This window comes from Vulpes lagopus, chromosome 3 (genome assembly GCF_018345385.1).
Source record: "Vulpes lagopus strain Blue_001 chromosome 3, ASM1834538v1, whole genome shotgun sequence".
Lineage (NCBI taxonomy): Eukaryota > Metazoa > Chordata > Mammalia > Carnivora > Canidae > Vulpes > Vulpes lagopus.
Genome location: NC_054826.1, coordinates 52,304,028 through 52,319,830, shown reverse-complemented (window position 1 = coordinate 52,319,830; position 15,803 = coordinate 52,304,028). Strand labels below are relative to the sequence as shown.

General features: G+C 38.5%; 1 protein-coding gene across 10 annotated transcripts in view; it reads right to left on the bottom strand.

Annotated features, from left to right (window-relative positions):
* The window catches only part of NSD1 (nuclear receptor binding SET domain protein 1), a 154,835-nt gene that overhangs the window by 7,313 nt on the left and 131,719 nt on the right, over positions 1 to 15,803 (bottom strand). For all 10 annotated transcript variants that reach the window (XM_041749928.1, XM_041749934.1, XM_041749932.1 and 7 more), the window contains 6 exons: positions 14,858 to 14,970; positions 8,333 to 8,602; positions 6,872 to 6,988; positions 5,244 to 5,385; positions 2,638 to 2,744; positions 679 to 883 (listed from right to left, as the gene is read on the bottom strand). In XM_041749928.1, the coding sequence (XP_041605862.1) occupies positions 679 to 883; positions 2,638 to 2,744; positions 5,244 to 5,385; positions 6,872 to 6,988; positions 8,333 to 8,602; positions 14,858 to 14,970 (954 nt within the window). The remainder of the gene's footprint in view (positions 1 to 678; positions 884 to 2,637; positions 2,745 to 5,243; positions 5,386 to 6,871; positions 6,989 to 8,332; positions 8,603 to 14,857; positions 14,971 to 15,803) is intronic.

The following is a 15,803-nucleotide window of genomic DNA, read 5'->3' as shown; positions in this document are numbered from 1 at the left end:
TATAATCTCCTCAGATGGAGTGGCCCCCTATTGCTTTCTTGCTTCTGTCAATAAAAACAGACCACATATCCAACTTCCTTAAAATCCTTCTAACTCCAACCCACCACTCAAAAGCTAGTGGCTATGCCAGCCACAAATTCCTTAACACCTTCTATCTGCCTAAGCAGCTATCTCATATATCCACTGATGGAGCTGCCTCTCTGTCAGAAGGGAGTGGGTGAAGGGGGCTAAAAGGATGTCTAGTCCACACTTCACTGACTGAATTAACCCCAAACTCCATGCTATATCAACCTCTCTTTCTTTTGAAAGGAAACAGATTTAGTGGCCTTGAAGTCAGAAAACCTGGCTTTCAATTCAACTCCTAAATCTACATACTCTATTGTGACAAGTCATCTAACCAAACTGGACTCTCAGTTTCCTCATCTGCATCATGGGAAGGTGAAAAGGTCTCATCTTTATGGGTTGCTGGGAGGATAAAATAACATAACATAAATATAAATAAACTGCTTGACATATAATAGGTTTGTGTTCCCTTCTCTAAACCTAGGATTCCAAGCCTTTATTTCCAGAATGAGAATATGAACCATACCTCCTTCAATGCTATACATGGGAAGACCATGGGGCTCTGACAATTCTGGCAGAGAACAAGCAGCACACTAAATGGATTTTGGCACCAACCTGCTGGTCGCTTGGTTAGATTTAGACAGTCAGCGTGGTAAACTTTTGGGCAGCCTGGCTTCTTACAGGAGACGAGCTGGCCAGCATCCCCACAGCTGAAACACTCATCCTCTCTCTCCTTTGTGATTTCACCCTGGGTCCTGCGCTTCCCCTGTTGCTTCTTCTTGAATTTCTTTGACTTTTCTTCTGTGGCAATCGGCTGATTCTAGAGGTCAGATATTGAGCAGTCAGCATTCTGTCGATACATGAGTTGTGTGATCTTGACCAGGTTAACTATCCTCTATGAGCCTCATCTCTCCTCTGGGAAGAGACAGTCCTCACAGACTGTTCTAAAGATAAGAGAAAATGCAGGAAAGGCACCTGGCACATCATAGGTACCCAATAAATTAATTCTAACTTTTCTATCAACTACTCTTACCACCTGAATGAAACAGAAATGAACTTCTTTTTGTTAACACATAAGGCTAGTGTTAAACGTTCCCCTTTCATTAAGTTTTACTTTTATGTTTGTCTATGTGTGTCATATCTGTGTATACACACACATTTCTTTATTCAACAAACCTTCACTGAGCACTTATTAAGAGTCAAATGTTAGTAAGGCACAGAAAACTCATGGTCCTTGCCCACAATAAGCTATGTGCCCTTCATCTATATCAAATTAGGTTCATATCCACTACTCCCCAAGACAGATCCTGGTGTAGCCAGCAGGTCTCCTCTGTGTTCCCTGAAGCCCACACTTGGTTACCAAATCCCGTGGGTTTCATCACATTATTTATCTTGGACTGGAAACATCCACAATCAATCTGATTTATTACTATCCTACAGTGATCTCCCATTTCTAAACTTCTGCCCTTAAATTTCTCTGCTTCATGTGTGAAATGTTACATAGATGTTAAGGATGCAGAAAGACATTCCTAGTGACTGTAATACCATTAACCTTTGTTAAACTCAGTTATTATTTTGATTTATAGAGAAAAAATAAACTGGACGCTTTAAGGACCAAGACCATTTAACCGACTAAAGAAAAAAAACTCCATAAAATATAAACATAACTTTCCTTATTTGATAAAAGAATAATTGGTGGGTGTTTATTATCATGTGTTTTTGCTCAAAATGATTGCTCCCCCTTTAGTTATTGGTTTCTGCGCTAATTTGCATTTTTCAGTTGTTAATGTTGACTTCCATAATTAAAAGAGCATAATGGGAAATATCGAATTGGAGTCGCCGTGTAGCCTACTTTTCATGAAAATTAAACTTCAATTTTCAGTGTTCTGTAAGTTAATTGAAAAATAAGGATGTATGTTCATCTAGTACAGTCCAACCAGTGTATTCAAAAATTGAACAGTCACTAAAGATAATGGTCAAAAAGACCATGTGACAGCAAGGAAAAAATTATAATATTTAAGAAATGCAGGATATAGAATTATAAGTATTTCTTTACAGAATTGTAAGCCAGCTAAAATGCACATAAAAACCCAGGGAGTAAGACACAACAATGGTTATCCTTTGTTAAGATGGTAAGATTAAGGGTCCTATGTTTATCCACAGTGTTATACTACATTTAGAATCTTAAATTCAATATTGGATTCTTTGAGAGCTTAGAAAAGAGAAACAGATGGGACATAAGATACCAAGAATCTAAGTAGCTTATTAGGAAATGTGAGTATGATGAGCTGAGACCAATAAAGACATGGGAAGTAATCTACTTTATGGATTCCTATTTTACAGCTTTTTTAGCTAGAAAGGTGTTACCAATTAGAAGTCAGACTGCTCAAAAATACCCAAAGATCAGCTTTTGAATAACCAAACTGATCATCAACATGCTTAGTTAAGTGCCAGTTGTCCTACTGACAACTATCCAATGTCATTATTCCAAAAAGACATCTTAGAGTCAGCTGTTCCACTGGTTAGGGTGGGAGGACTACACCATTATTCGCAATGGAAACGTTTGGAAGGTACCTTTGGCCTTACACCCAAAAAGCCACTGCAGTTTGGGGCTCCACATTTGCAAACAGTCTTTCCATTCCCAAGACATTCTAGGTTGTAGTTGAAGGTAAGTTCAGTGCCTGCATAAAAGACCATGAAAATATTACTATCTATGGCTTTAATTACATTATTTCTGTATTAATCACAAAGGATATGGACTTGCAGAACATATTTTTCAGAGGATAGAAAGGGATTTATTAACTCTAATCCAACTATATTAATGAAATATTAATAAATTCTAATCTTGTAATATTATTAATCAGCAAATACAACTTAATAGCAGAAAAACTTACACAGCTTAACAAGTGATATTTAAAATAACCTTTACTGTAGAGATTTTGATTATTCCAAGTTGTTTGTTTTCTAACCTTTCAGAATCAAAATATATTAATTCATTACCAAAAGCAAACAAACAAACAAAAAAAAACAACACTGATGTGCTAGGCATTGGGAATAAAAGTATGAAGAAAAGCTGTTGGTCTGTGCCAAACCTAGCACAACTTAGGGAGAGACATCTCAATATAGAATAATACTAGACAACTCTACACCACAGATCAGACACAGGCCCCAGCTTTATATCCCTACTACCACAATCTAGCTGGGTGATTTGAGCCCTGAGAGTACATTTATTAAATGGAGAGACAATCTCAAGCTTATTTAGAGTACTGACATAATGCACATAGCAGTAACTTGTAAACTTTTAAAAAAAGATGTACAGATTTAAGGGACAAATTGTCCCTTTCTGTCAAAAGTGAATCTTCTCAAAACTGAGAGCAAATAAAACACACCAATATTCAAATTCAAACCATGTTAGGGAAGGCCTAACAAATATAAGAATTTTTAATATATGTATACAAAGAGATTAACTCTGCACTGGGGTAACGGTTCACTGTTAATTTTTTTTTTTAATATTTTATTTATTCATGAGAGACAGAGAGAGAGAGGGAGAGAGGAATAGACACAGGCAGAGGGAGAAGCAGGCTCCAGGCAGGGAGCCCGACGTGGGACTCGATCCCAGGTCTCCGGGATCACGCCCTGGGCTAAAGGCAGTGCCAAACCGCTGGGCCACCGGGGCTGCCCCTCACCGTTAATTTTGAAAGTGATAATGATTTGGTTAAAATGATTAAATCTTAGATTTCCCATTACACATTGACCTATCTTTCATCAATGAGACTGATATATATAGTTTTTCATCTAATATTGGATTAATATAGATTATTTGTTTATTGAGCTAAGCAAATTATAAAGCAGCTGCTTTTTATTTAGGGGTCCAAACGGTACAAAACCTGCAATCACTCACGGCGTGTTAAGAGGTTCACACTGCAAGGAGCTTGCAGGAACTGAGACTGACCAAGGTAACAGCAGGGTTATGTCTTCCCTTTCACATCCACTGTGGAATACTGTACTGAATGATAGATAATCTACTCACACTATTCTTTTCTTATTAAACAATCTATGAGTTTATAACTGAATTTCCATTAATTTAATGTGCTTATAATACAACTCAACCATATACACAAACATAAGATAGGAGGATACTTGATACAACCTGCTGCTTACTCACCATCCACTATGTAAACATAACTGCACAAAGGATAAATCGGAAGGTACAGGTGTACATAAAGGCAAGATTCATACCATTCTAGAAAAGAGTCCATTATTCAACAATCCTTGAGGTCTGCACTTACGGGATATGGCAAAGGGTAATGGAAAAGATAAGGAGTATAACACATGTGGTAGAAAGCAGAGCAGGTATATGAAAAGTCAGCAAAGCTGAATGAGTAAGTAGAGCAAGCTGAAAAGTTCTGATTCCATCCGCCAAGGCTGCAGCTTCACATGAACTCCACGTAGCACTGAGCACATTCTGTCTCATTCCTCTCATACCACCCATGCAGACCGGAAGTTAAGTGAGGACAAGAACAAGGTCTGTGAATTCCCACACCATGTTAATTGAGCTAAGTGAATATGGGAGGAGAGAGAAGAAAAACTTGTGGCTAGAAACGGTAGAGGAATCCATCCACATGGACAATGACTAAAGTTCTAAGTACAAATGTACTGAAAGCAGTCAAGAGAGATATAAGGACTGAAGTCACAGGATATTCCCCAGGGTGGTTAGAGGTGCCAGACCCAAGAATCCAAGTAAAACAGGCATAATACCATATACTTCACAGCATTTTTGTGAAGACTAAATATGGTAATGTTTGGAATAATGTCTGACCGTGGTGCCAAGGGCTGAGGGGAGAGAAAATGGGGGATTAGTGTTTAATGAATAGAGTTTCCTTTGGGGAAGATGAAAAGGTTATAGAGATGGATAGAGGCGACAGTTGCACAAAAATGTGAATGATCTATTGCCATAAAACCATACAATTAAAAAAACTGGTTAAATGACATACTTAATGTATCTTTTGCCATACCACCAATCACCACAAAAATATTCTATGCCAAGTGCCACCTGGAAAGTCTTTTCTGTATCTCTAAGAGTTTGCAGACCTCATTTTGGGTTATAAGACATATGGGATTTTTAGATGATAAAACCTGAAATTCCCTTCTTAGCTCCAGGATCCTTAATTGACACTTACCTGCTTTAATGTCACTCAGGGCAAAAAGGCCAACACGGGTATCTCCATTCACAGACCATTTCTGTGTTTCACAGTTGGGCTGGCAGCAATGATTCATAAACCGAGCGTAGTTTCCTTTGGGACCAGCATCAATGATCCGGTCCTTAAATTCCAAGAGATGATGCTCATTAGATACTTCCTGTGTATTCTAACAAGTTGGAGTTCCTATTTCTAAAGTTTGACTCTCCCAGGAGTTCTCACAGTATAGTCACTAATCCAGCACTAGCACATCTATTACTTATTGGAAATACAAATTCTTGGGATGCACTTCATTTTTTTTTTCTTTTTTAAAATTACCAAATTTTTACTAGACAGAAATGTATTTTCTCCAGAATCACAATAATATCTCCTTTTCTTTTTTTTTTTTATTTATGATAGTCACAGAGAGACAGAGAGAGAGGCAGAGACATAGGGAGAGGGAGAAACAGGCTCCATGCACCGGGAGCCCGACGTGGAATTCGATCCCGGGTCTCCAGGATCGCGCCCTGGGCCAAAGGCAAGCGCCAAACCACTGCGCCACCCAGGGATCCCCTTGGGATGCACTTCAAACATAATAAAGCAGAAACTCTTGAGGCCAGCAATCTGTGTTATAGCAAGCCCACTAGAGGATTCTGATATATGCTCAAGTCTGAGGACCACTGCTATACAAGCAGCAGCTTGCCCCATCCTCTCAGTTAGGTGGTCCTGAATCTAGGCTACACATTAGAAATCACCTAAGGGTTGTTTTGTTTCTTTTTTTAAGATTTTATTTACTTATTCATGAGAGACACACAGAGAGAGAAGCAGAGATATAGGCAGAGGGAGAACTTGATCCCAGGACCCCGAGATCACAACTGAGCCAAAGGCAAATGCTCAACAAATGAGCCACCCAGGCGCTCACCTAAGGAGTTTTTAATATTGATGTTGAGACCCCATCCCGAACGAAGATATGAATATCTGGAGGTGATGATCTCACAAACCAAAGAGTTCAAATTGATAAATGTTCACAAAGTTTCACATCAGAAGAGAATTCTGTTATAATAGCCAATGGAAGGGGTCACAGGGAGCTAGCAGACCCTAATATTCAGGTATAAGGAAGAATCTCAGATACATAGAAAATAAATATATTAGGATGTTGGAATTAGGAATGAGTCCCAAATATAATTCTAGGCACTAATGAAATGAAACTCATCAGGAAATTCCTATAACTGGAAATGATGACTTAGTCTCAGAAGCTAAGTTCTACAATTTATATGACCTTCTCAATGCACTAAATAGTAAACAAATCAGTTTCTCAATCTAAAATAAAAGGGTGAAAGAATCATTATTTACTTGGCTGGCTCCAGGTTTTAATCTTATAGGAAAAATACTAAAAGACAGAATACCCAACTAATATTGGACAGTTCAAAAAGAAAGCAAAGAGTACCTTTGTTGCCTTTGGCAATGGATGTATAGCCAGAAATAAGCAAATTTAGCTATGCTAGAACTCTGACCAAGCTAACTAACCCTATGAATGAAGGTAAGGGAATACTGTTTTGGGCAGTGAATTATATGCCTACATACACTATGGCTCAATTTCACAATCTTATAACAATGGAAATAATACTTACTTTGTCTAGGGTAAGCATATAGAAATTAGTGATATCATGTTCCTGGGCATAACGGATTCGAGCTCTGCACTCTTCTTCATCTATTAGCTCACCCACATACTCATTCACAAATTCACCCTAGAATAAGAAATAGTTCTTAATGGCAAAAAGCACAACTGTGTTCCCAAACTGTTTTTTTTTTTTAAATTCATGAAAATAACAATCTCCAAAGTAGTTCACATACATGTACCTAGTCAATTTAACAAAGGTTCATTCAAGAAACACAAATATGCTTCAACTATTTGACAATGAAAAACACCTCCCACTCCTATCACTGTCACCATGAGAAAGACCAGGATACTCTGGACACTCAGGATCAACCAACATGGAAGTAAGTAAGCTAGGGCTCCATTATAATGGTGATACAGAGAGTTGATCTCTTTAAATACCCAAAAACATGAAAGTCAGTTTCCATAAACTATGGTTTTTTTCCTTGGACCATGCCTGGCCTGCTGCCCTTCCACATTTTACAATACTGTCCCCTCCTGACTCGCTGCACTACAATCATACTGGCTTTCATCGATGCTGTCCACTTTGCCTGCAATGTTTTAGGAGTCAACTAGACTAAGCCAATCATTACTTACCTTTAAATTCTCAACCTAAAATATTCTCAAAGTTAATTTCAGGCCACTTACCTGGTTTACCACATGCCTCCAGAACCCTTTGTGCTTCTACATTGGGGAACTACATGATCTATGTCTCTCCCTGCTAGAATGTGAACTTTATGAAAGGATGGGCTATGTCTCTCACTGTGTTTACAGCACAATGCCTGGCACACAGGAGATATATAATAGCTACTTAGCAAATAACAGACCAACCGATATATACTTCCTTTACTAGAAACCAATTTCAGTAGAATTCTTCAGAAAGCATAACTAGAATAAGGCTTATTTTATTAAGATGTCAAATAAGATTTATTCTACACAAAGACTATATACTTGCAGTTCCTTCTAAGTTTGAAGTTGAAGATGTTACTGCACTTTTATTAGAGAGGGCCTAATCCTTCTTTATTTTCCATGAACCAAAAACACATTTTCCCGTAGTAAAAACAGATTTTATTTTTTAGGTGATTAACATCTCTATTATCACATATTCATTATCCCCTTTATCTTAACTACAAATTCCAGGATTGTCACAAAAGAGTAAATAAATAAGGCCACAGTGTATCTATGAATTCCCTTCATTTTTTTATCCTCATATACAGTGAACATGATCAATACTAAGGACTTTAGAGGTAAAGGAGACAGACTATTCTCAAGCCTCTAAACTCCAGGATATAGCAAGACCCAACAGTAAGGTTAATCCTTATACTATGTTATCTTCCCTCTAATGATCATTTTCTCATATTAATCAAGAATAATTACTCATATTAAACAAATGCAAAAAAGAAAAAAATCAGAAATTATGAAAAAATTTCTTCACCTTTTTAATATCTGTTTTAGTCCGAAGACCCCAACCCCTCTGTAATGTGCGGAAAATTTCAACCTCTGGATACTGGCGCTTAGTGAAACACTGGTTTTGGCAGCGTCCTCCAGCAGGACATACTGTGGGGTGGCACTCATATAGTAGCATGCGATTGATGCACTCAGAGTCTATCCCACAGGGATTATCATCAGTAGCTTTACAGTTGCAACGGGGAATTTCTGACAAGTCTGCAGTGAAGATCTGTACCCTGCCAATAGGACGGTTCACCTGGAGAAGAAACACATACTAGAGTATATCAGGCAAGGCAATACAAGACAATTCAGGATCTAGAAGAGACTTTTTTTGAAGTTGTATGCCATATTTGACAAGATTTTGAACGTAGCAGCAATATTCACAACAGCTAAAATGTGGTAAAAATAATGAAATGTTATTCAGCTCAAAAGAAAAGCAAATTCTTTTTTTTTTTAAAGATTTTATTTATTTATTCATGAGTGACTCACAGAGAGAGAGAGAGGCAGAGACACAGGCAGAGGGAGAAGCAGGCTCCATGCAGGGAGCCTGATGTGGGACATGATCCAAGGTCTCCAGGATCACATCCTGGGTCAAAGGCAGGTGCTCAACTGCTGAGCCACCTAGGCGTCCCAGAAAAGCAAATTCTGACACATGTTACAACATGGATGAAGCTGGAGGACATTATGTTACATGAAACAAGCCAGTAACAAAAAGACAAATACTACATGATTTCACTTATATAAGGTAGTGAAGATCATAGAGGAATAAGTACAATGGTGGTTGCCAAGGAATGAGAGAAGGGGAGAATGGGAAGTTAATATTTATTTATTTTTTTTTAGAGGTTTTTCTTTTCTTTTTTTTTTTTTTTTATTTATGATAGTCACAGAGAGATAGAGAGAGAGGCAGAGACACAGGCAGAGGGAGAAGCAGGCTCCATGCACCGGGAGCCTGACGTGGGATTCGATCGCGGGTCTCCAGGATCGCGCCCTGGGCCAAAGGCAGGCGCCAAACCGCTGCGCCACCCAGGGATCCCGGAAGTTAATATTTAAAGGGTACAGAGTTTCAGTTTTACCAGATGAAAAAAGTTCTACAAATGGATGGTGGTAACAGCTGCAAACATAAATGCATTTAATATCACTGAACTGTATGTTTAAAAGTGATTAAGCTAATAAATTTTACATTATCTTTTTTTTCTTTTACCTTATCTATATTTTACCACAATAAAGAAAATTGGAGGAAATTAAGATCAGGGCAGTCTGACATAAAGCCTTACTTTAATATAAAAAAATTTTTATTTTTTAAATAAATACCACAAAAAAATTTTTGTGGCTACCACAAAAAAATTTTTAAATCACTTTATGAAAAAACTTAATTTCAAGGCTGATAGCGCAAGCGAAGTATAAACTGAGTTTCTGCTATTACCACATGGTGGCACCACTTATGCCACTACATTTAAAAAAAAAAAAGGTTTTTAAAAGTATTTTATTTATTTATTCATGAGAGACACACGGAGAGAGGCAGAGACATAGAGGGAGAAGCAGGCTCCCTGTGGGGCGCCCAATGTGGGACTCAATCCCAGGACCCCAGCCTGAACCCTGAGCTTAAGGCAGATGCTCAATCACTGAGCCACCCAAGTGTCCCTTAAAAAATAAATTTTTTTAAAAAAGATTTTACTTATTTATTCATGAGAGACACAGAAAGAGGCAGAGACACAGGCAGAGGGAGAAGCAGGCTCCATGCAGGGAGCCAGACGTGGGACTCGATCATGGGTATCCAGGATCATGCCCTGGGCTGAAGGCGGCGCTAAACCACTGAGCACCCGGGCTGCCCTAAAAAAAGAATTTTTTTTTTTTAATTTTAATTTATTTATGAGAGTCACAGAGAGAGAGAGAGAGAGAGAGAGAGAGAGAGAGAGAGAGGCAGAGGGAGAAGCAGGCTCCATGCACCGGGAGCCCGATGTGGGATTCGATCCTGGGTCTCCAGGATTGCGCCCTGGGCCAAAGGCAGGCGCCGAACCGCTGCGCCACCCAGGGATCCTAAAAAAAGAATTCTTAAGTGGTAAATGGTAGGCATGAAAAATGTCTTTGGGCAACTGGGGTTAATGTATGTGAAGAAATATTTTTAATATTTATTATCATAGTTTGAAATCTTTTTTTTTTTAATTTTTTTAAAAGATTTTATTTATTCATGAGAGACACACAGAGAGAGAGAGCGGCAGAGACATAGGCAGAGGGAGAAGCAGGCTCCATGCAGAGAGCCTGATGTGGGACTCGATCCCGGGTCTCCATGATCACACCCTGGGCTGCAGGCGGCGCTAAACCGCTGCGCCACCGGGGCCGCCCAGTTTGAAATCTTTTTAATAGACTATAGCAATGTCACTCATGCATTTAGTTACTAGTGGTGCTAATACTGAAAACTATAGTGAAAATCTGGTGTGATAAAACAGAGAGGTCAAAAAGCTGCTCTAACACCGAAGCCCTGAGCACTTTTCAAATGCTAGCAACAATGTAGAGGGAAAAAATAGGCATTCCATAACACAGATGGATTTGTGCACTGTAAGAATGAGTCTCCCCTACCTGGCATTATTTATTATTTCACTGGGAATAGTCAAACTGTTGCGTCTTCAAAAACCCATCTCATACATAAAAATTGGCTTTTCAGGAGTTTTGTGATTTTGGTAAGTTGCTTCACTTGCAAGATTATTGTGAGGATAAGAAATTAAGAAATATATGAAAAGAGTAGTACAAAGTCTACTAGTCTCTTAAATACAGCATATTTTTAAATTAAGTTTTCATTCTTTTAATGTTCATTTAATTATGTCACATCAAATATTCTAGATATCACATCCTTTCCATCTAAAATCACTATAATGAGTGCCTGGGTGGCTCAGTCAGTTAAGCATCTGACTCTTGATCTCAGGGTTGTGAGTTCATGTCCAGCATTGGGCTATAAAAATAATAATAATAAATAAGAAAATAAAATGGTATCACTATTAACAAAAGTAATTTCCATCCTCTAAATTCCCAAAAGGTTTCATTTCCAACATTTTAGTTTTTGCCTCTTAACAATATATATTAAGATTTTATTTATTTATTTGAGAAAGAGAGAGTGCACAAGCAGGGTGAGCAGCAGGCAGAGAGGCAGAGGGAGAATCAGGCTCCCCAGTGAGCAAGGAGCCTGATGTGAGGCCTAATCCCAGGACCCCAGAATCATGACCTGAGGCAAAGGCAGATGCCCAACTGACTGAGCCACCCAGGTGTTCCTCTTCTTTAACAGTATTATAAAATCTCCAATCTGTTTACAGAAATATATTGTATCCTTAAACCAGTTCTTGATAATACCTTACACAAGGATGTAACTCTGCTATATCTCTTCCCAGATACTTCAAAATCCGGGCAAAAACTGTGTATTTCTTGGGGCTCCTGGGTGGCTCAATTGGTTATGGGTCTGCCTTTGGCTCAGCCCATGAGCCAAAGGTCCTGGAACGAGCACCCCACTGGGCTCCCTGCTCAGCGGGGAGACTGCTTCTGCCCTTGCCCCTGCTGGTGCTCTTTCTTTCCCTCAATAAATAAGTTTTTTTAAATATTTATTTATTATTTATGATAGACATAGAGAGAGAGAGAGGCAGAGACACAGGAGGAGGGAGAAGCAGGCTCCATGCCAGGAGCCCGACGCAGGACTCAATCCTGGGACTCCAGGATCGCGCCCTGGGCCAAAGGCAGGCCCTAAACCACTGAGCCACCCAGAGATCCTCAATAAATAAGTTTTTTAAAAACCAACCTTATAAACTTTTTCTTTTTTTAAAGATTTTTATTTATTTATTTGGGAGATAGAGCGTGCAAAAGCAGGGGGGAGGTAGGTAGAGGATGAGGGAGAAGCAGACTCCCATCCCGGGAGCAGGGAGCCCGACAGGAACTCGATCGCAGGACCTTGGCATCATGACCTGAGCTGAAGGCAGACGCTTAACCAACTGAGCCACCCAGGTGCCCTGTAAACATCTTGTTAATGGAGGAATACTTTTATTAGCACATGCAAAAGGAAGTCACAATCTTGAGGAAAGCAAAGGGGACGGAAGGTAAAGACTGACTCCATCATCTCAGACTACAGGTCTACACATAAGGCATTAAAACATACATCTCTGTTTCAAAGTATCTCCCGGCTGGCTCGCTGACCTTGTTTGGGCAGCCTGGGTGGCTCAGCGCTTTAGCGCCACCTTGCAGTACAGGGCCTGATCCTGGAGACCCGGGATTGAGTCCCACGGCAGGCTCCCAGCATGGAGCCTGCTTCTTCCTCTGCCTCTCTCTCTCTCTGTCTCTCAAGAATAAAATCTTTAAAAACAAAACAAAACAAAACAAAACAAAACAAAACAACAAAGCATCCTTACCTGCCCTCCCTCCCACAAAAGTTTCATCCTACTCCTTTTCTCTCTATAAAGGTATGTTTCATTTTTCAAATTCAGATATTAATCTAACTTGTTAGTAAATCCAAGTTAAGTTTCTTGGCTAACATAAAATATAAGCAAAAACAAAAAACACACGGTTAAGAACAATACAGATAGGTAAGTAAGTAGAGTTAAATGCTCACTCTACATCAGGGATTGACAAACTTTTCTTGTAAAAGGTCAGAAAGGAAATAGTTTGGGCTCCGCAGGCTATAGATTTCTGGCGCATGTAGCATAAAAGAAGCAAAAGACAATTTCTAAATAAGCATAGATAAGTGTCAATAAAACTTCATTTATGGACACTGATATTTGGATTTCATATAATCTTCATGTCCCGGGAAATATTATTTTCATTCTTTTATTCCCCCAACCATAGTAAGCCAGATCTGGCCCATGGACTGTAGAGTTTGCCAATCCTTCTAAAATTTTTTCTTCGAAATGTATTTGTTTTGAAAAAGGTGGGGAAGGGTTATGGAGCAAAAAAGCTGGCTTCTAAATTCTGTGATTTAGATCACTTCCTCCCAGGAAGCTGCTTTCTTAAGAGCTCACTATGCTTGACGTGCTACTCTGAAATGCCTCCCTTGCTGTTATCTGACATCTCTGACTGTAGGAACGAGATTACTTTCTCCTTTTTGAGGACTCCATGCTCTTTCTTAGAGGTCTTCTAAAGATCAAAAAGAAAACTTACTTTTTTTTAAAAAAAGGAAAAAAAATTAAAAACCCTCTCATTCTATTCTGCAACTACCATGTACATCCATTAAACCCTTTGAAAAATCTAAGCTATATTATGGAAGTTTAGTGTTATTAATTTCCTGTATCTCATAACATTTTACTGTTTCATGGTTACTCCTATTTACTCAGTGATTCCTACCTATGCCAAAAAAGACTAAACTAACAAGAGAACAGAAAAATGATGTGATCACAAAAGCTAATGAATGCAACAGTGAAACAGTCACACTTTAGTTTCCATATTGCACTGCCCAAAGTATTAAATCATCTTTCCAGAAAGTAAAAAAAAATTTGTAGTGTGCTTTTATACGGTTGTAGTCTGCTTTAATAGGGTCGTTCTGTTGAGCAAATAAAACTCCAGGACACCTGACTAAATCCGAATTTCAGATTTTTTTTAAAGAAGTTTTTTAGTTTAAGTATGTCCCATGGACTACTTGGGATGTATTTGACCACATTAGATTCTAAAGGTGGTGGTGAAATTGATCTCTATGTGAAAACTCAGGTTCTAAGATTTCAGAAACTCAATATCAATGGGTACACAAATAATGACTTTCTATTAGAAGAAGAAATACGTATTCTTATTCAGGAATGACATCATTACAAATATTATATAAGAACGCAGGCAGTCTCATTTTGCTAATAGATCTAATAGTATTCTTTCATGTTTTCTGATGTTTGAACATTACAACTTCATAAAAAGGTTTTTAAAGAGGTTTTAGTAAGTACTTACTAAAATGTCTAATAAATTTGTTCATTATTTCCATATTTTTACATCTGAACATTATTTATAAAAATGACTTAAAACATTAAAAAAAAAAAAGAAAACCAAAGGGTCCATTGGACCCAGATGATAAATGGTGATGACTCTTTTGTTAGACACATTAGGGCTTAGGTACACCTACCAGGAATTCTCCTGACCTTGGGAAACCTAATCATACTGGTTACCTAAAGTATCTTTAGTATCAGCCATTACCATGAAGACTTACCATGTATATTATTCACATTATCTCAGAGCTATTTATCATTTTTTATCACGGTTCTTGAATCTCCTTCAAACTGCAAGATGTTGCCTGCGCACAGAATCTAATCCAGCCCATTTCTATAAGAAGACTTTCCAAGACAACAGAAAAAGTTATCAACACACAATTGACTTTATGGAAAGTGCAGACAATGGGCTAGGAAAGTGCTTTGGAACCTTTACTCATCTTCTTTCAAGTTCATACCTCTATGTAACAGTAACTGTGCTTGTGCTTCCAAACATTTTCATGAACAGAGCAGGAAGACAGCACTCCATAACACAGTCTCTCCTGGAGGGACAGTCTCCTGTGATCTTTTCTCACCTTTATATGTTTGTAAGGCGGAGGTTTCTTGTCATTCTTTCGGTCTTCCTGCAGCTGTCTTAGCTCTTTTTGGGCCTTTAACTCCTCAAACCTTGCTGCAGCTTCCTGAAGAGCTAAGAAAACACACAGCACAAGTCACTTAATCTTGTGTGGAGTTGTCTTTTTTTCCCTTTAAAGTTGGAGAAGTTCCATATTTTAGACAAAAATCAGCCAGTACTGGGGCATCTGGGTGGCTCAGTCAGTTAAACATCTGCCTTTGGCTCTGGTCATGATCTCGGAGTCCTAAGATCAAGCCCTGCATCAGGCTCCCTGCTCTGCGAGGAGTCGGCTTCGCCCTGTCCCTCTGCTCCTCCCCCTTGCTAGTGCGCACTCTCTCTCAAAAAAATAAAACCTTTTAAAAAACCAGCTGGCACTATATGGAAAACTAAGAAAAACATAGGACTACTATTTTCAAGTTAATTTATAATCCCCAGGGTATTTAGATATAGCATTAAGACAAAACAAAATTTAGCACTACATACCACCTTCAGAGGAAAATTTAAAACAAAAACAAATCCAGCTAAATCATTTGAAAAAGCCGACAAATAACATCTGCTAACAAGACTACATTTGCTCAGCAAAGTCACTGTCTTTAATTAAGCCTAATTCTTTCCTCAGTTCTGAACCTCCTGCCTCCAGAAACATTCTGTCTCCTAGGTACCAAGTAACTTGCTGCATTCCTCTGGAAAAAATTCAAAGTTGAAGTTTTCTTCTCCTTCTTGTCTAATTCTCTATCCGTCCTATTCCTCTCCTAAGATTCAATCTGTTAATATCAACTATTAGCTGTAATAATACACAGATCTTCATAGCTGATTCGTATTCATGTCCCGTACAGTTTTATGCTTAAAAATGATACCATTTTATTTTTTTATTTTTTATTACTTGAAACATTTTAGAATTCCAACAA